Source organism: Furipterus horrens, unplaced genomic scaffold (genome assembly GCF_987537825.1).
Source record: "Furipterus horrens unplaced genomic scaffold, mFurHor1.1.pri manual_scaffold_13, whole genome shotgun sequence".
In the NCBI taxonomy this organism is placed as follows: domain Eukaryota; kingdom Metazoa; phylum Chordata; class Mammalia; order Chiroptera; family Furipteridae; genus Furipterus; species Furipterus horrens.
In genome coordinates this window covers 31,082,102-31,097,476 of record NW_028327183.1, presented here as the reverse complement: position 1 = coordinate 31,097,476, position 15,375 = coordinate 31,082,102, and the positions used below count along the sequence as shown (strand labels likewise).

The 15,375-nt window shown below is 42.3% G+C and overlaps 1 protein-coding gene across 1 annotated transcript in view; it reads left to right on the top strand.

The window, feature by feature from the left end:
* ZCCHC14 (zinc finger CCHC-type containing 14) overlaps positions 1-15,375 on the top strand; it is a 58,405-nt gene that overhangs the window by 35,300 nt on the left and 7,730 nt on the right. The window contains exons 4-10 of the mRNA XM_090260122.1: positions 6,787-6,858; positions 9,882-9,991; positions 11,345-11,439; positions 11,523-11,577; positions 12,649-12,928; positions 14,373-14,464; positions 15,041-15,168. Of these exons, the coding sequence (XP_090116248.1) occupies positions 6,787-6,858; positions 9,882-9,991; positions 11,345-11,439; positions 11,523-11,577; positions 12,649-12,928; positions 14,373-14,464; positions 15,041-15,168 (832 nt within the window). The remainder of the gene's footprint in view (positions 1-6,786; positions 6,859-9,881; positions 9,992-11,344; positions 11,440-11,522; positions 11,578-12,648; positions 12,929-14,372; positions 14,465-15,040; positions 15,169-15,375) is intronic.

Sequence of the window (15,375 nt, the reverse complement as noted above, 5' to 3'; positions counted from 1 at the left end):
GAAATAACTATAGAGTAGTCAAAACAATTTGGAAAAGAAAAAGTTGGAAGACTCCCACTCCCTGGTTTTAAGACTTGCTGTGACACTATAGGAACCCTGACACCGTGGTGTTGGTGAAAGGGTAGAGGCATTAATCAGAACAAACAGTCCAGAATTAGACTCCAGTGTAAACAGTCCATTGATTGTTGACAAAGGTATAAAGGCAATTCAATAAAGAAAGGATTTTTTTTTTTTCAGTAGTTTTGGAAAAGATATCCATACACAAAAAAATGAACCTTGACCAAATCTCACCTCTTATACAGAATTAACTTAAAATTGATTATAGACCTAAATGTAGAACCTAAAGCTACAAAATTTCTAGAAGAAAGCATAGGAGAAAACTTGGTGACTTAAATGAGGCAAAGTTTTTTGGATACAGTACCAAAAATATCCATAAGATATAAAATAAATATATTAGATTTCATCAAAATTTAAAACTTGCTCTTCAAAAGGCACTGTTAAGAAAATGAATAGGCAAGGCATAGATTAGGAGAAAATAATTACAAATTACATATCTGATAAATTACTTGTATTCAAAATACATAAAGAACTCTCAAACTCAATAAGAAAACAACTCAGTAAAAAATGTGCCAAAGATTTGAACAGATACTTCACGAAGGAAGATGCATGGAAGGTAAAGAGCACACATGAACAGATGTTTAACATCGTTAGTCGTTAGGAAAATACCAATTAAAACCACAGTGAGATAATATTAGAGGCCTGTTAGAATGGCCAAAATTAAAGGCTCACCACACCAAGTGTTGGCAGGTATGCAGAAGAACTGGAATTCTCCTACACTGCTGGTGGGAATGCAAAATGGTACAAATGCTTTGGAAAAACTTTTATAGTTTTTTTAAAAATTAAACGTATTCCTAAAATATGACTCATCAATGCCACTCCTAGGTATTTATCCAAAGGAAATGAAAGCAAATGTTCATACAAAGATGTATAATGAATGTTCATAACAGCCTTATTCGTGACACCCCAAATATCCCTCCACCGGAGAATAGATAAACTATTGTATCATATTCATACAGTGGAGCACTAAAAATAAAAAGGAGTGAAATATTGCTAGTCACTAATATGAATGCAACTCGATTATGTTGTGTGAAAGAAACCACCTCCCCTCCCCCCAACCAAAAAAAGTATATAAAAAGGGTGCATTTGCACAATCTACAGTGACAGCAGATCAGGGCTTTCTGGGGAGGGGCAGGAGGAAATTTTGGGGGTGAAGGACATATTCATTATATTGATTGGAGTGATAGTTTCATCATGGGTATATACGTATGTTGAAACATCAAATTGTGCCCTTGAAATACATGGTCTGTCCAGAAAGTATCCAGCTATGTACTATGAAAAATGTTGAGACATTTATTGAAGAAGATACAAGAAACATTGTACATAGGACAATGATACTTCAGTCCCGTTCAAAATAGGGAACTTGGAACCTCACACAATTCTCCCAGTTGCCATCAGCTACCCTGTTGTATTTTGCTGAATCTCATTGACAGACTGAAATATCTTCCCTTTCAAAGGTGATTTTAGTTTTGGGAAAAGATAGAAGCCACAGGGCAGGGCACCAAATCTGGGCTGTAAGGGGAGCTGAGTCACTTGGGTGATTTGATGTTTCACCAAAAATCTCTGCATGAAACATGATGCATGAGTGGGCACTTTATTGTGATGAAGCTGCCAGTCACCGCTTGCCCATAGCTGCGACCTTCTGAATCATCCAAATAGTTTTCGTGGAGGAATGTTCAAGCTTAACACAAAATTTGATGCAGTATAGTTGCTCTACTTGCTCAGTCATTTTGAATGTGACGGCCACACAGTACACATGCTCACTCAATGGCGTCTGCTGCCCCCACTGACTAGTACAGTGAAGTAGTCATTGTTCACACATGCGCATTCCAGTCCACTATCCTGGGCTGCCAGGTTATATCGATGTGGCGCAAACTGTTCTTGTTATATTAACCATGGTTGGACATTTTCCTGACAGACTTCGTATGTGCAGTTCAATGTCAGTTATAATAAAACTTTTTTTAAAAACTACCTGCCTTTTGTCTATAGAACCCTAACTAATCAAGATCAGTTTAATCAAGATTAAAGAGTTCTTTACGTAGGTTGTCCTTTCTATATGGAAATAAATAGCTATTATACTGTGACCAGAACAAACAAAAAAAAATCTTATTAGGAGTGCTTACCAACCTCAATGAGATGTGACAGTTTGTTGCTAACAATATGGAAAGACTCAATGAAATTTTTTTTCTGAAAGCCTTCCCTTATTCAGGGAGAAATTAATGACTCTGACCCACTAATTTTCTCAACCTTGTTTAGCTCTAGTCTTAATTTTTGTGTATCATTGTTTTCCAGGATACAAGCTAAAAGTTACTCTTTTTATAGGAAGGAAGACTTAATCCCAGATCAAGATGATTTCAAGATACCCAAATTACTACAGATAGGAGTTGGAGTTTCCTGGTTTTTTTTTTTTTTTTTATGGAGATGGTTTTGTTTTTGCTGAAGTTATAATTGCTAGTTACTAGTTACTGAGGAAACCAAATCATTATATAGGAAGCAAGTGACAAATTAGTATGTAACTAGGTTTATGTGAAATGTCTGAATGTTGCCAGCTTTTCCAGATTTTCTATTGAGAAACTAGAATAACTAAAAAACTTTTTAAAAAAGTTTTCTTTACCTATTACACATGAAGGAAAGGGAGGAAAATAATGCCAAAAGACTACCCAAACCCTTGAAACACCTACTACATTGTAGAGCTTTATTGACTTAAAAGGAACTATAGAACACTGTGAATTAAAAAGCATTCTTTTTATGTCATTCTTCCTTCAAAACTGAGACATTGTTTTAGTGCTATATGTTTTCTTTAAAATTTAATTTTTCATTGGTAAACAATTTAAACTGTTCTATTTTGTCACTGTGAGCAAAGGGTGAATCTCAGTGACTATTTTTTAAATTTAGTTGTTCTCATCAGATACACACACACACAGTTTCAAGAGCTCAGTAATTCTGCATGCATTGCCAGGAGTCACAGGGAACTTGGTACATGCCTCAGTGGCTGTGTCATCATTAGTGTGACTGTGAAGGCGGTTGATACTGGAGCCATATGGTGTATGCTTAGTGCTCTTTCATTCCTGCATTATGTTTTTCCTGGAGTTGAGTGTCTCTTTTTGTTTGTTTGTTTGTTTTGCTCAGGGACAAGTACTTACAAAAAGGCTTCCCCAAGGTGTCTGCAACTCCCCTGTTTGAGACGTGTCTGGTATCCCATTGGTTTCATCTTTGGAGCTGTAGCTCTGCTCCAACCTGGACTCCCGTTCCTCAGCCCCACCCACAGTTCTCATCATAGGGTCCCTTTTCATCATCACCTGGAGGTCCCTTCCTCCCCTCCCTCCCAGCTCTGGTCCCATGTTCTTGAATCTTAGTCATCTTTTGTCTCAGGTTTTGGTTTAGTAGTTAATCTGGTCACTCCTTAGGAAGGGTATTTGAGAGGTACAGTTTTTGAGACTTTTCATGTCTGGAAGTGCCTTTATCTGTTCACTCTGACGTTGAGAATACAGTTTTAAATTGGGCATCTTTCTCCTTAGGACTTTGAAAGCACTGCTTATTGACCATCTTGCAGTGTTGCTGTTGGGAATCAGAAGTCTGTTTTGGTTCCTGATCCTGCACTATGACCTCTTTTGCAGACTCTAGTAGTTTTCAGGATTTTCTTAGTCCCAAGTATTTGCACATTTCTCAGAGACGTGTTTGGGTGCAGGTCTGGAGTCGTCATGTGCTGAGATTCAGTGGGCCCTTTAAAACTCACATCCATTAATTTGGGGACTTTTTCTTGAATCAGTCTTTTGATTTCCTTTGCTAAATTTTTCTGTTTTCTTGTTTTGGAGCTCTGTTACCTATCTGCATGTTGGGCCTCAAGAATGATCCTTAGGTTTGTTGGTTGGTCTTTCCCTCTTACTTCCTTTTGTTTTGATTTTTTTTCTTTTTTGATCTACTTTATGGAAGATTACCACATCTTTCATCTTTTCAATTGAATTCATTTCACTTTTGCTATCCTATTTTTAATTTCAAAGAACACTTTTTTTGTGACAACTCTTTTTCCATAGCATCTTGTTCTTGGTTATGCTTTCTTAGTTCACTGAGAATATTAATGATAGTTTTACTTTTTTAAAAGTTTTCTTCTCCATGCATGGTCTGTGCTTCCTCCAGGCTGCCTTGTTCTGTGTGACTGCTTTGCCTGTCTTCGTAGTTGGTTTGGGATTCTCAGAGGCCTGGTGGTAGGTGTGGTGGCACTGAGTCTCCCACTCACCTTCAGGTGTGGCATGAGCAGTGCAAAGGGGCTTCTGGCTGGGCAGATTCCTGTGTAGGGTGAAGAAAATGTCACTCCATATGCTTTGGAGTGTGATGCCATGTGGAAAAACACAATTGAGGTGAAAAGTGAGTCAGAATTATTCTAAGTGTGAAGAGATCCTAAGTATGTATCTATTTCGTGCATATTTTGCTTTTTGTGTATGCTGTGTTAGATCTGCCACAGTAAGGCCACATAGCTCTTTAAGTGGTAGGAAAATACTGTGCCATAACTTGATTGGCAACATGTTTTCTTGGTACATAAAGGGGTTGATTACAGTTTATGCCACCTTGGGATTTGACAGGGCATGCATCTCTAGCATGTGGCATGACATGCCCTCATATCCATGCCCATCTGCGGCCTGTCCCTTCATCCAGTGCAGGAGAATGGGCTGGCATACGAGGCAGAGGATGTGAGGGTGAAATAATCCTGCATCATCTGCAGAGCACAGTGGTGCTGAACTCAAGCCTGGAAGTGAGCTCTTGTTTCCAGGCCTTGGCTTCCTGTCTGCCTTCTCTTGAAATATCAACTCTATTTGGAAGTAAAAGAAAAACATATCAGTAGCAGACAACCTAGGATAGTTGTACTTATTTGAAGTACATAATTGTTGGGGATGCAGATTCTCAATTCAACATAAAATGGTCTGTCCATGCTACCCGTACTGTTTGGGTGTTGGACTTCATGTTTTAGTTGGGTTAGGATTTATTCATGGGATGTGAATGTGGAAGGAAAGAGAGAAGAGATTCAAATTAGGAACAGATTATTACCATAAGGAAAAGAAAAGTTTTCCACATCACAGAAGATGCCAACAGTGCTTTGAGTCAAACATCTAATGACTAGAGAGTTTTCACTTTCAATCAGATGTTACTTGTATTTTATGTGGGTAGCAGCTTGTCCCCCACCTCCCACCACCAAACTTCGTTTTAATGTTATCGTAAGATTGGTTATTTTAGACAAAAACAGTTTGGGTGTTTTCATTTTTGTGTAGACAGATTTAAGATGGCAAGGCAAGTTTGTTCAAAGAATGCCGGTGCTTGCCTTGTGGGTGATTCCTGTAGGTGCTGGGAATTCAAAGATGAAGAAGATGGCGCTTTTCCTTAGTTCGCTTGTATTTAATGGGATCTCAGTGAAACAAATGCCATAGTAATTTTTGTGTGGTGTGACAGCTACTGAAATAGAAAGGAACTTCTGTGGATTTCAGCAGACAGAAGGGGAGATGGCAGTCCTTCCACGCCAAAGGAGACCCTCAGCATCCATGGTGAGGGCAGGTGAGGGGAGCAGATGCTCTTGATATCTCCAGGCTGTTTGCTCTAAATCAGTGTAAATACAGTGCTTTCTTTTTGGCAGTAAAATATATTTGGTCCTTTCATTTCCTGACTTGAAATCATCCAATGGCTTCTTTTGGATTTTAGGGTCAAGTTTCCATTTCATGGTTGAACCTTTCTTGTTCTGGGCTCTTCCTGCATCTCCTTGCGTTCTGTCCCCTTTGTCTCATCCCTTTAGCAGACTTCCTGCTTGCCCATCTGAGCACAGCTCATGCTTTTCTCATGCAGAAAAGCCCTCTGATGATGCTCACAGGGGCTGTCTCCCCTGCGCTTGTGTTCACTTAGCACCTTAGGTGGAACTATTGTGAGATTCGCTGAGAGGAAACTGGAGAAAAAGACCCAGCCCTCTACCCTAGGGAGTTTAGTCCATTTGGGGAGACTGACATTCATAAAGAAATGAAATAAAACCACCCATTGTCATACATGCAGGCAAGGAAAACAGACATTTGTATGTCAGGTCTTTGGCATACCAGGCATCGTAGAACTTTTTCCAGAAAGCCCTCCTTCCGAAGTTTTCTTTCCAAATTCTTCCTCCGCTCTTCCACCTTGGAAGATTTTCTCTGCTATTTAGTATTGGTGCCCTGGCCTGTTGTCATGGATTTACTCCCATGGGGCCCCCAGTTCTGTGAGATTCCTGAGGGCAGGGGCTCATATAAGCACTTACTATGTGGATGCATGAGCTGATTTCTGGTAACTTTGATTTGCATCCAAAGTTATGTACACTGAGCTAAGAAGAGAAGGTCCACTCGAGGATGATGTATATGGGCATCCCACGTCGTAACTGTCTGACTGGCTAGAACTTTGAGGAGCAAGCCTTAGACTTCATGCTTGAGTAAATTGGTGCTGTTTAAATAACTGCACAAAACACGAAGTTGAGCTTTGGGCCTGAGTGAATGCTCTTTCTGTAACAAGTTAGGGGATATGTAGATGCTCCGTTCACAAGGTGCACGGTACCCTAGGGCCTGTTGTGTGCACGGCACCTGTGCCAGCAAGAATAGCTGGACAAGCATGCTGTGGATACATATGTGGTGTCTATTTTTAAGATTTGTTTGTTTGTTTGTTTTTAAGGTCTTGTGGTCTGACTCTTCAATAACATCCGTAACCAAATCTTCCTCTGAAGTGACTGAATTTATTTCAAAGGTAAGGTGATTAAGGGCTCTTTTAAAAACGAGAAGGCTCTCATCCCCCTGTGGTGGTGGTACTGCAGAGTAATTTCAGTGGGCGGCTTCCCTCTGCTAGCATAGTGTGTGCGGTGCCTGGAACCCGTGCCCGCGCACAGGACGTCCGAGGGCTGCGTCTAGCGGTGTGTAGCAATAAACACGTGGTCTTCGATGCCACGATCTGTCCTCCTTCCGGTTGTGGAGAACGAGATGAGGCAGAAGATGCAACTGCACAGATGACTGAGGGTGTTTGGTGGATTTGGTTCCTCTTCAGCAGAGGCTGAGGGAGAGGCTTTACCTAGTCTCACCTTTACTTGTTTCACACATTGGATCTTCCTGTTCATTTAAAAATTGATTCAACAAGTATCAGAACAAAAGCTTCCACTACTAAATAAACACCTCTTTACATACACATACATGTGTACATGAATACATACGTACTTACCTACATGTATCTGAAGTGTCTCCAAAGTGAGTCTGACATTTTCATTATAAAATCAAAGCTATACATTGGAACCTCAGTTCTCCAATTTAACTTGTTCCAGAAAACTGAGAAGCAATTTGTTCAAAAACAGAATCTCCTTTGTTGCCTGAGAGGGTTAATCAGGTAGAGAATCGAGACCTGAAATTTTGTTAGACACCCAAGACCATCTTTCCATGAACAGGTTGGCCGCGAACTGAATTGTTCAAGAACCAAGGCATTTCAGGACCGAGGTTTGACTACTCCTATAAGAGAAAATCCCATTGATGGATCCTGGGTTAAAACCTTGGACACAGGAGGTGGTTTGATTCTGCCCATCCTGTTGGCCTCTAAGGCACAGAAGAATACCACAGTGCCGTGCCCTCTAGGATTACTGACCCTCCCTGGAGTTCACCTTTCCTCTGTAGCATTTAGAACACTAATATTCCTCTCCTTTGTGCCCATCCTCTCATTTTGTTAGAGAAAAAAAACGAAAATTTCTCTGGATTCCCTGATGCTGGCGGGAACTCTGACCTTACGGTGGTCTTTTGTCTGGGTATCTGCAGTGGCTCACACTCACCCAGCTTCGGGCTCTCGGGCATTCTTGGGTGTCTGGTTTGCTATCTTTTCAGTAATTTTGGAAAATGCTTGTCCATTATCTCTTCAGATATTTCTTCTGCCCCTCTCCTTTGCACTTCTCCTGGACTTCAGTTACATTTACTTGGACCTTTGATATTCTCCACAGCTTTCGGATGCTCATTGTTTTTCTTACTCGTTCCACTCTGTTTCAGTTTGAATGATTTCTTTTGCAGTTTATTGATGTTACTCCTCAGCTCAGCCCAGGCTGCTGATGAGCCTGTTGAATGTGCTGAATTCTTCATCTGATACCATGGTTTTCTTGTTATTGTTTTTTCTTACTTGTTTTTTTTTTCTCCCTCATTTGTTCATTTGACATGTCTTTTAATCAACTTCCCATCTCTGCTGAAATTCCCTTTGTTCATACATGTTGTTGTTTTGTTTTTACTAAATCTTTTATTATGTTAATCATAGTTATTTTTAAATCCTTGTCTGATAGTTAATTCCAGCATCTGGGTTGGTTTTGAGTCTGGTTCTGATGGTTACCTTGACAAGTTTTTTATTCTCCTTTTTTCTTAGGGTATGCTTTACAATTTTTGACTGAATGTTAGAAATCATGTTTAGAAAATATAGAGACTGGGGAAAAGAGTGTTATGCCTGGAAATGGGCATGCTGCCACTCTAGGTCCTCAAGTTGCTTCAGTCAAGGGTTGACCTGAGTTTGGGTTTTGTTGTTACTGTGGTTACCTTCCATGTACCACAGGCTTCCGGTTTCTCCAGCAAAGAGCTGTGGGTACCTTGAGCCCTAAGTGGGGCCTGGAGTGTAGGAAGGTTCTCAATGGTCTTGCTTCACACTCAGCTTTTGGCAGCTTATGTGACTGTGGTGTGGAAGGGGATCTCCCTACTCTGTTAACCCTTCAACCCCCCACCCCCACCCCCCGCCACCACCACCACCATCTCAGGAGACAGCTGTTACTTGTTGCCTGGTGATGGACTTGGGGAGGGGGATTCTCCCTCCTTCTGGTCCAGCCTTAGGCCCATGCACAAAGCCTTTGGCAAGGGCTTTCTCGGCATCCCTGCCCTTCATCCCCCAGCAGCAGCTGACCTCCACTTTGTGCTGGTGCAGGATCCTCAACTCAGGTGGACCCCTTCCTCAGGACTAGAGGGGTTCTGCTTTTACCTTCCCCCAAAGCACGGTATCTTTGCCCATGGCCTTGTGCCGGGAGGACTTCCTACCTCACCCCCAGAGGCAGGAAAGCGTTGCTTCTGCCTCATTCCCAGCCACTTGGGGACTTTGCTTGGGCTCTGGGAGCAGGAGCAGTCTTGTTCCTCCCCCAACAGCTTAAGGGCTTTTGTCTTGGATTGAGTAAAGGCTCCAAGGAAAGGCACAGAGTTTCCTGCCTGACCCCCAGGGCAAGCCAGCCCATACCTGCACCACCTGTGAAGGCTCTTGCCAGTCTTCTGCCCGTGAAAGAGAGCTTGGGAATGAGGGCACAATCCCCTTGTGTCTGGGGCTCCAGGCTGATGATGTCTGGCCCACACTCAGACTATGGGAATGTGTCCATCTTGGCCAATCTCTTCTACCTGCTTACATGGTGGCCACCTCCTGCTAGTGCTCTGTCACAGCTGAGATGGTTCACATGTCCTGTTTGTCCTTGGAGGGACAGGTCCCTCTGAAATTCAGTTCAGGTGGTGGCCTTACAATTTTTTTCTCTGGGCTCAAGGAAAGGTATGATTGTGTAGAATATTAAGCTATTTCTTGATGTTGTGATGGGACTGTTATGTTCTTTTGTGGCTTTTCACATCCTAAATGGAAGTCGAACCCCAAAGTAGCTAATAGAATGGTACTTCGTATCATACCAGCAGATGTCACCATCCAACACTTGTCCAAGTTTTTCTTACATGGAAGAGTTCTGGTTTTATAAAATGAATTTTGACATACTTCCTGTGCTTTTTCATTTCTTTCAGTTATCTCAGCTATACCCTGAAGAAAATTTGGAGAAATTCATTCCTTGCTTAGCTGGCCCAGATTCATTTTATGTAGAGCGAAACCACATAGATCTGGAAGCGGACCTGAGGTAATGCTCTTCACCCCACTCCAGAGCCATAGGGAGCAGTCCTGTTGGTGGCACAGTGGTGACCAATGGCCATGTGCAGTGTGGGTAGGGCCAGGCAGATCCAGAGACAAGCTGCCTGGTCATCCAAGGAGCTCTTGGTGGTTTGTGTATCTACTTTGATTTCTAGGGATTTTCATCAGTTATAGACAGTTGAGGATAAGAGCAAAGGAATTTCAAAGTACATGCTACTTGCTCTGGCCAGGTAGCTCAGTTGGTTAGAGTGTCATCCCAACACACCAGGGTTGCAGGTTTGATCTCCCGATCAGGGCACACACAAGAAGCAACCAGTGAATGCATAAATAAGTGGAACAATGCAGATAGACTCACAGACGGAGAGCAGGTGACAGCTAGTGGGTGGGGAGAGGTAGAGGGTGGAAGGATGGAGCGAAAAGGAAAAAGGACTCATGGACACAGACACCAGTGTGGTCATTGCTGGGGTCGGGGTATAAGGGGACTGACTAAATGGCGATGGAAAAAATACAATGAAGAGTACATTTAAAAGAAATAAGTAGAACGATAAATCTCTTTTACTTTCTCTAAACTCAGTGAATAAAAAAATCAAAGTATACGCTACTATTTCATGTACTTTTGACAGTCTTATAAAATTACATCTGATTACTATTTCTGCCCTATTCTTGAAAGTTAAGATTGATCCAGAGCCTAATAAAAAGTCTCCTAGGCCAGGTATCTCTGGACCCTGGATACTCTCCTGGCATAGTGGGTTTATAAATGTGCAGGAAGGAGGAGGCCTGCTGCTTGGGCTCCAGAATGGACACCAGCATCTTAGCGCCTGAGATGCAGTTGTCACACAGTGGCTGCAAGCTCCTAGTGATTGTGATAGCACTGATCGCGTTCACATTATGGCTCACGGACCATATTGTGGACCCCCAAAGGCTGTATTCATACAGTGTAACACAGTCATAATAAAGATTAAATTTAGTTAAATCAGGATGAATATACATTAAAGTACTTCTGTTCACTTTTACCTAATATATACTTCTCTTAATTGAAATTTTAAATATCTTTCCCTGTCGGTTTTTAGTAATATATTTTTTAAGATTTTATTTATTTATTTTTAAAAAGAGGGGAAGGGAGGGAAAAAGAGGGGGAGCAAAACATCAATGTGTGGTTGCCTCTCACATGCCCCCCCCCCCCCAACTGGGGACCTGGACCACACCCCAGGCATGTGCCCTGAGTGAGAACCGAACTGGTGACCCTTTGATTCGCAAACTGATGTTTAATCCACTGAGCCACACCAGCCAGGGCATTTTAGTAATATTTTAATGCAGATAAATCCCTTTGTTTAATTTTTAGGTATTTGGCTTCATTACCTTCTCATGTACTGAAAAATGACCATGTTAAGAAATTTTTCAGCACTTCATCTCCCACCCAACAGCTTCAAAGTCCAAGTGAGTTTGTAAAATGTAATATTAAGTAAAAATAAGAACATTTTTATTGTCTGTAAATTTGATGACATCTATTTTAATCACAGGTCCTGGCAACCTTTCCCTTTCTAAAGTCGGCACCATGATGGGTGTGTCTGGAAGGTGAGACTTCTACCTCGTAACCAACACCTTTCAAATAACGTTGCTTTTGGTTGTGTGTAAATAACTGTTTCTAGAGTTAAGTCATTCTTGATCTTTGTCTTGAATAATGTTGAGAGAGGAATTGTAGAGCGATAATCCAATTTAAGATTTCTGAAAGAGAGGTAGGAAGGGAAAGAAGGAAAGGGTTCTCTGAGTCACTGGAATTTGAATTCCCAAAGACCCCTATTGCGAATGCCAGTTTCTGGGCCCTGTACACTCTAGGGAACCAGGTTTCTGAGAATCTTCATTTTTACACGCTCCCAGCAGGTGAGTATGCCCATGATGCCACAGTGCTGCTCTAGGGGTCCTCTGTTCTCCTGAGGCCTGACAGCAACTGTGGGAGCGCTCAGTGACAAGCAGGCTGCCTGCCTCTCTGAGAGCTGACGTTCTAATGGGCTAACTCACACAGAGCATGCATGCATGCTCAGTTGTGTGAAGAGCAAGGCCATTAATGAGGTCTCTGAAAGCGCTTTCATCTCTACTGCACACCACTTAGCTGGCACATAGAATTACAGTTTAGGGTGGAAGGGGCGAGGAAAGAAAGGAGATACTTTGTGTTCCTTCAGCTTCTAGGATTTACTTTTGTAAAAAAATTGAATATTAAAGATTTAGGAGTCAATTTTAATTTGTGATTATGAGTATCATTCTGTGATACAAGTAACAGAAAGAAACTAGGCAGCTCAGCCAGAAGTCTGGTCGTGACACACACATGTACGCACATATACATGTATACACAGATACACGTAGTCTTAAGCACTGCATAGAAACACGTGTACACATTCATACGTGTTTCAGGCACAGCATACAAATATGTATGCATGCACATGTACACATATGTACCTGCAGACCTCAAACTACAGCATGGGGGTGGGGTGGGGTGGGGTAGGAAAGTGGCAGAACAGGCTGAAGTGAGCAGTGGATGTGACCACAGGTGCAGTCTAGGATGTAGAAACTGGCTGGTGTGTACCTCTCAATAGTGACCTTCAGTGGAGATTGCCCTCTTTTGAAACCACCTGTCTACTGTCTTCGCAGGCCTGTGTGTGGAGTGGCCGGCATCCCGTCCTCTCAGAGTGGCACCCAGCACCACATGCAGCACTCAGCTGGTGCGGCAGCCTTGCCCCACTGCTCCCACGCTGGGGGCGGGGGCTCAGCACTCACCTACCGGACCCAGATGGACACCTCGCCCGCCATCTTAATGCCTTCCAGTCTGCAGGCTCCTCAGACCCAGGAGCAAAATGGGATTTTAGATTGGCTGCGAAAACTGCGTTTGCACAAGTACTACCCCGTCTTTAAACAGCTCACAATGGAGAAGGTATGTTGGCTACTAAGCAGGCAGTGTAGAATTTGCTTGTTTCCTCAGGTAACCCGTCTTTCTTCTGACCTAATTCCAAGAGGAATTGAGTTGGATTTCTAAACTGTACATCACATGGGAATGACAGTGCCTGACTTAACACCTATGGATGCATGCCCTAAGTCCTGCATGCTTGCTGGAGGCTGGCAGTGGATGGAATTTGAAGGCTGCCTGAAGCTGAAGCAAAAATGGAACAGGATTGGTTGTAAACAAACAGCTTTCTTAGGTAGTTTGGGGTCTTTACAACTTAGGTATTCTGTGTGATGTGAAGGATGTGATGTCTCCATCAGTCCCGCAGTGGGTAGAAATAGTGAATTGTAGTGCCCATACCCCTCAGCCCCGTCTTAGATGGATGTCCTTCGGTGTGGGCCTGTGCCTGTGCTGAGGCCCATCTCAGGGGGGCCAGTTCTAGGAGGGGCCCAAATACATTGGTCTCAGTAAGTGGCTTTCTGATGACCTGGCTTGATTTGGGCCATATAACTAAAGGAATAGATGAATTTCAGGGCTTTAAAGCAGTCCTTCATAAAAACTATTTTTTACAGAAATTTCTGATTAGGAGCATTTTTTCACTGTTAAATTCTGAAATTTCTTAAGTTTTGGTATCACTAATAAAACCAAATTAGACCTGTATGTGGTGTTTGAACTCTGAGCTCCCCCTGTTGGTTAAAATCACTTTGTGACTTTTATCTAAGTACAAATTTCATTTGTCCAAAACTCTGCAATTGAACTTAGAAATCCAGCTGTTACTTACTAATAAACAAATTTTAAGTATATTTGTAATAGTCTCGGTTTAGGATTCATAGATCTTAAAAACAAGAGGTTTTACTAACCTTTGTGATGATCAGTTTTAAAAATTTGACTATTGTATCAGGTAAAATGGCTACAGTCGCAAATCATGTCATGGGCTGCTGAGACCACAGTATCATTTGTTTGCTTAGTGTAAGGCCGGGTTAGTTCTGATGGCCTCTACTCTTCTGGATCACTTGATGCCCGGCAAAGTTGCTGTTGTCCCAGATTCCAAGAAAAAAAGCCATTACAAGGAACTGTCCTCTTGTCTGTGAGAGGATAAATGCTTGCCTTTGAGGGGATGTCCCAGGGAGGAAGGGTGGCATTTCCACAAACTGCATCTCTCATCACCCACCCATACAGCATGGACCTTCCAGGGGACCCTGTCTTCACCAAGCTGTTGTGAGGCACCTGTGCCCCTTAGATGCAAAGTGAGCGTCTTGTATTTTGAACTGTGAATACCAAAACATTTAGCAAGTAAATGTTTTAGTGTCCCAAGTCTTTTATTATCTTGTTAAGTTTAATCTGTTTACATATTCTAGAGGTAGAATCAAAGTTCTTCGTTTTTAGAATCGTAATTGATTCTCAGTAACTTTGTAATTTGTTTCTTCTATGGAAGTTTCTGAGCCTTACTGAAGAAGATCTAAATAAATTTGAATCCCTCACCATGGGAGCAAAGAAAAAACTCAAGACTCAACTGGAGCTGGAGAAGTAAGTGTAAAGTTGTTTGTAAAATAACTGCTTATTTTATTTTATTTTATTTTTTAGATTTTATTTACTTAATTTTAGAGAAAGGCTAAGGGAGGAGAAAGAGAGGGAGAGAAACATCGATGTACGAGAGCTACATTGGTCAGTTGCCTCTCATACTCCCCCCAACTGGGGACCTGGCCTGCAACGCAGGCATGTGCCCTGACTGGAAATTGAACCAGCGACCTTTCGGTTTGCAGGCCAGCGCGCATGCACTGAGCCACACTGGCCAGGGCTATCTGCTCATTTTAGTTTCTGATATGCTGAACAAAGAGATGCTAGGACTTGGAATTTTTTTACCTGTCAGTGATAGTATTAGTTTTGATAGCTTATCGAACCTTAATGCTTTTCCAGCTCTGTAAATGTGGCTTTGGTTTGCTAGGTAAGGCTCTTTGCAGTGAACCTGACAAGTGAGAATGTGTCATTTTCCACCTGGAGATGTTGGTGATGAAAGTCACCTCTGTGTGGAATAGATGTACATAAGCAGAGTTACTGACACATGAGGTTTTTCACCTGTTTGCATGCTTTCTTATTGCACAGGGAGAAGTCAGAGAAACGGTGCATAAACCCCTCAGCCCCACCCACTGTCACCAGCAGCGGAGTGGCCCGCGTGCCCCCCACCAGTCACGTGGGGCCTGTGCAGAACGTGCGGAGCACCCACACTGCAGGTGCGCGAGCGCTGGCTCAGCCTGGACACACAGACTTCAGTCCTTCGCTATATACACTTTTTAGTATTTACAATTACTGGTCATTATTTTAGCTTTTGTAGTCTCTACCGCAGAAAATTAGAAGGGTCATTTGGCTTAGAAGCTGGAGACTGGTGGCTCACCTGAAGTTTTCTGGGCAAAAGAATTAAATACATAAACTACGATGAT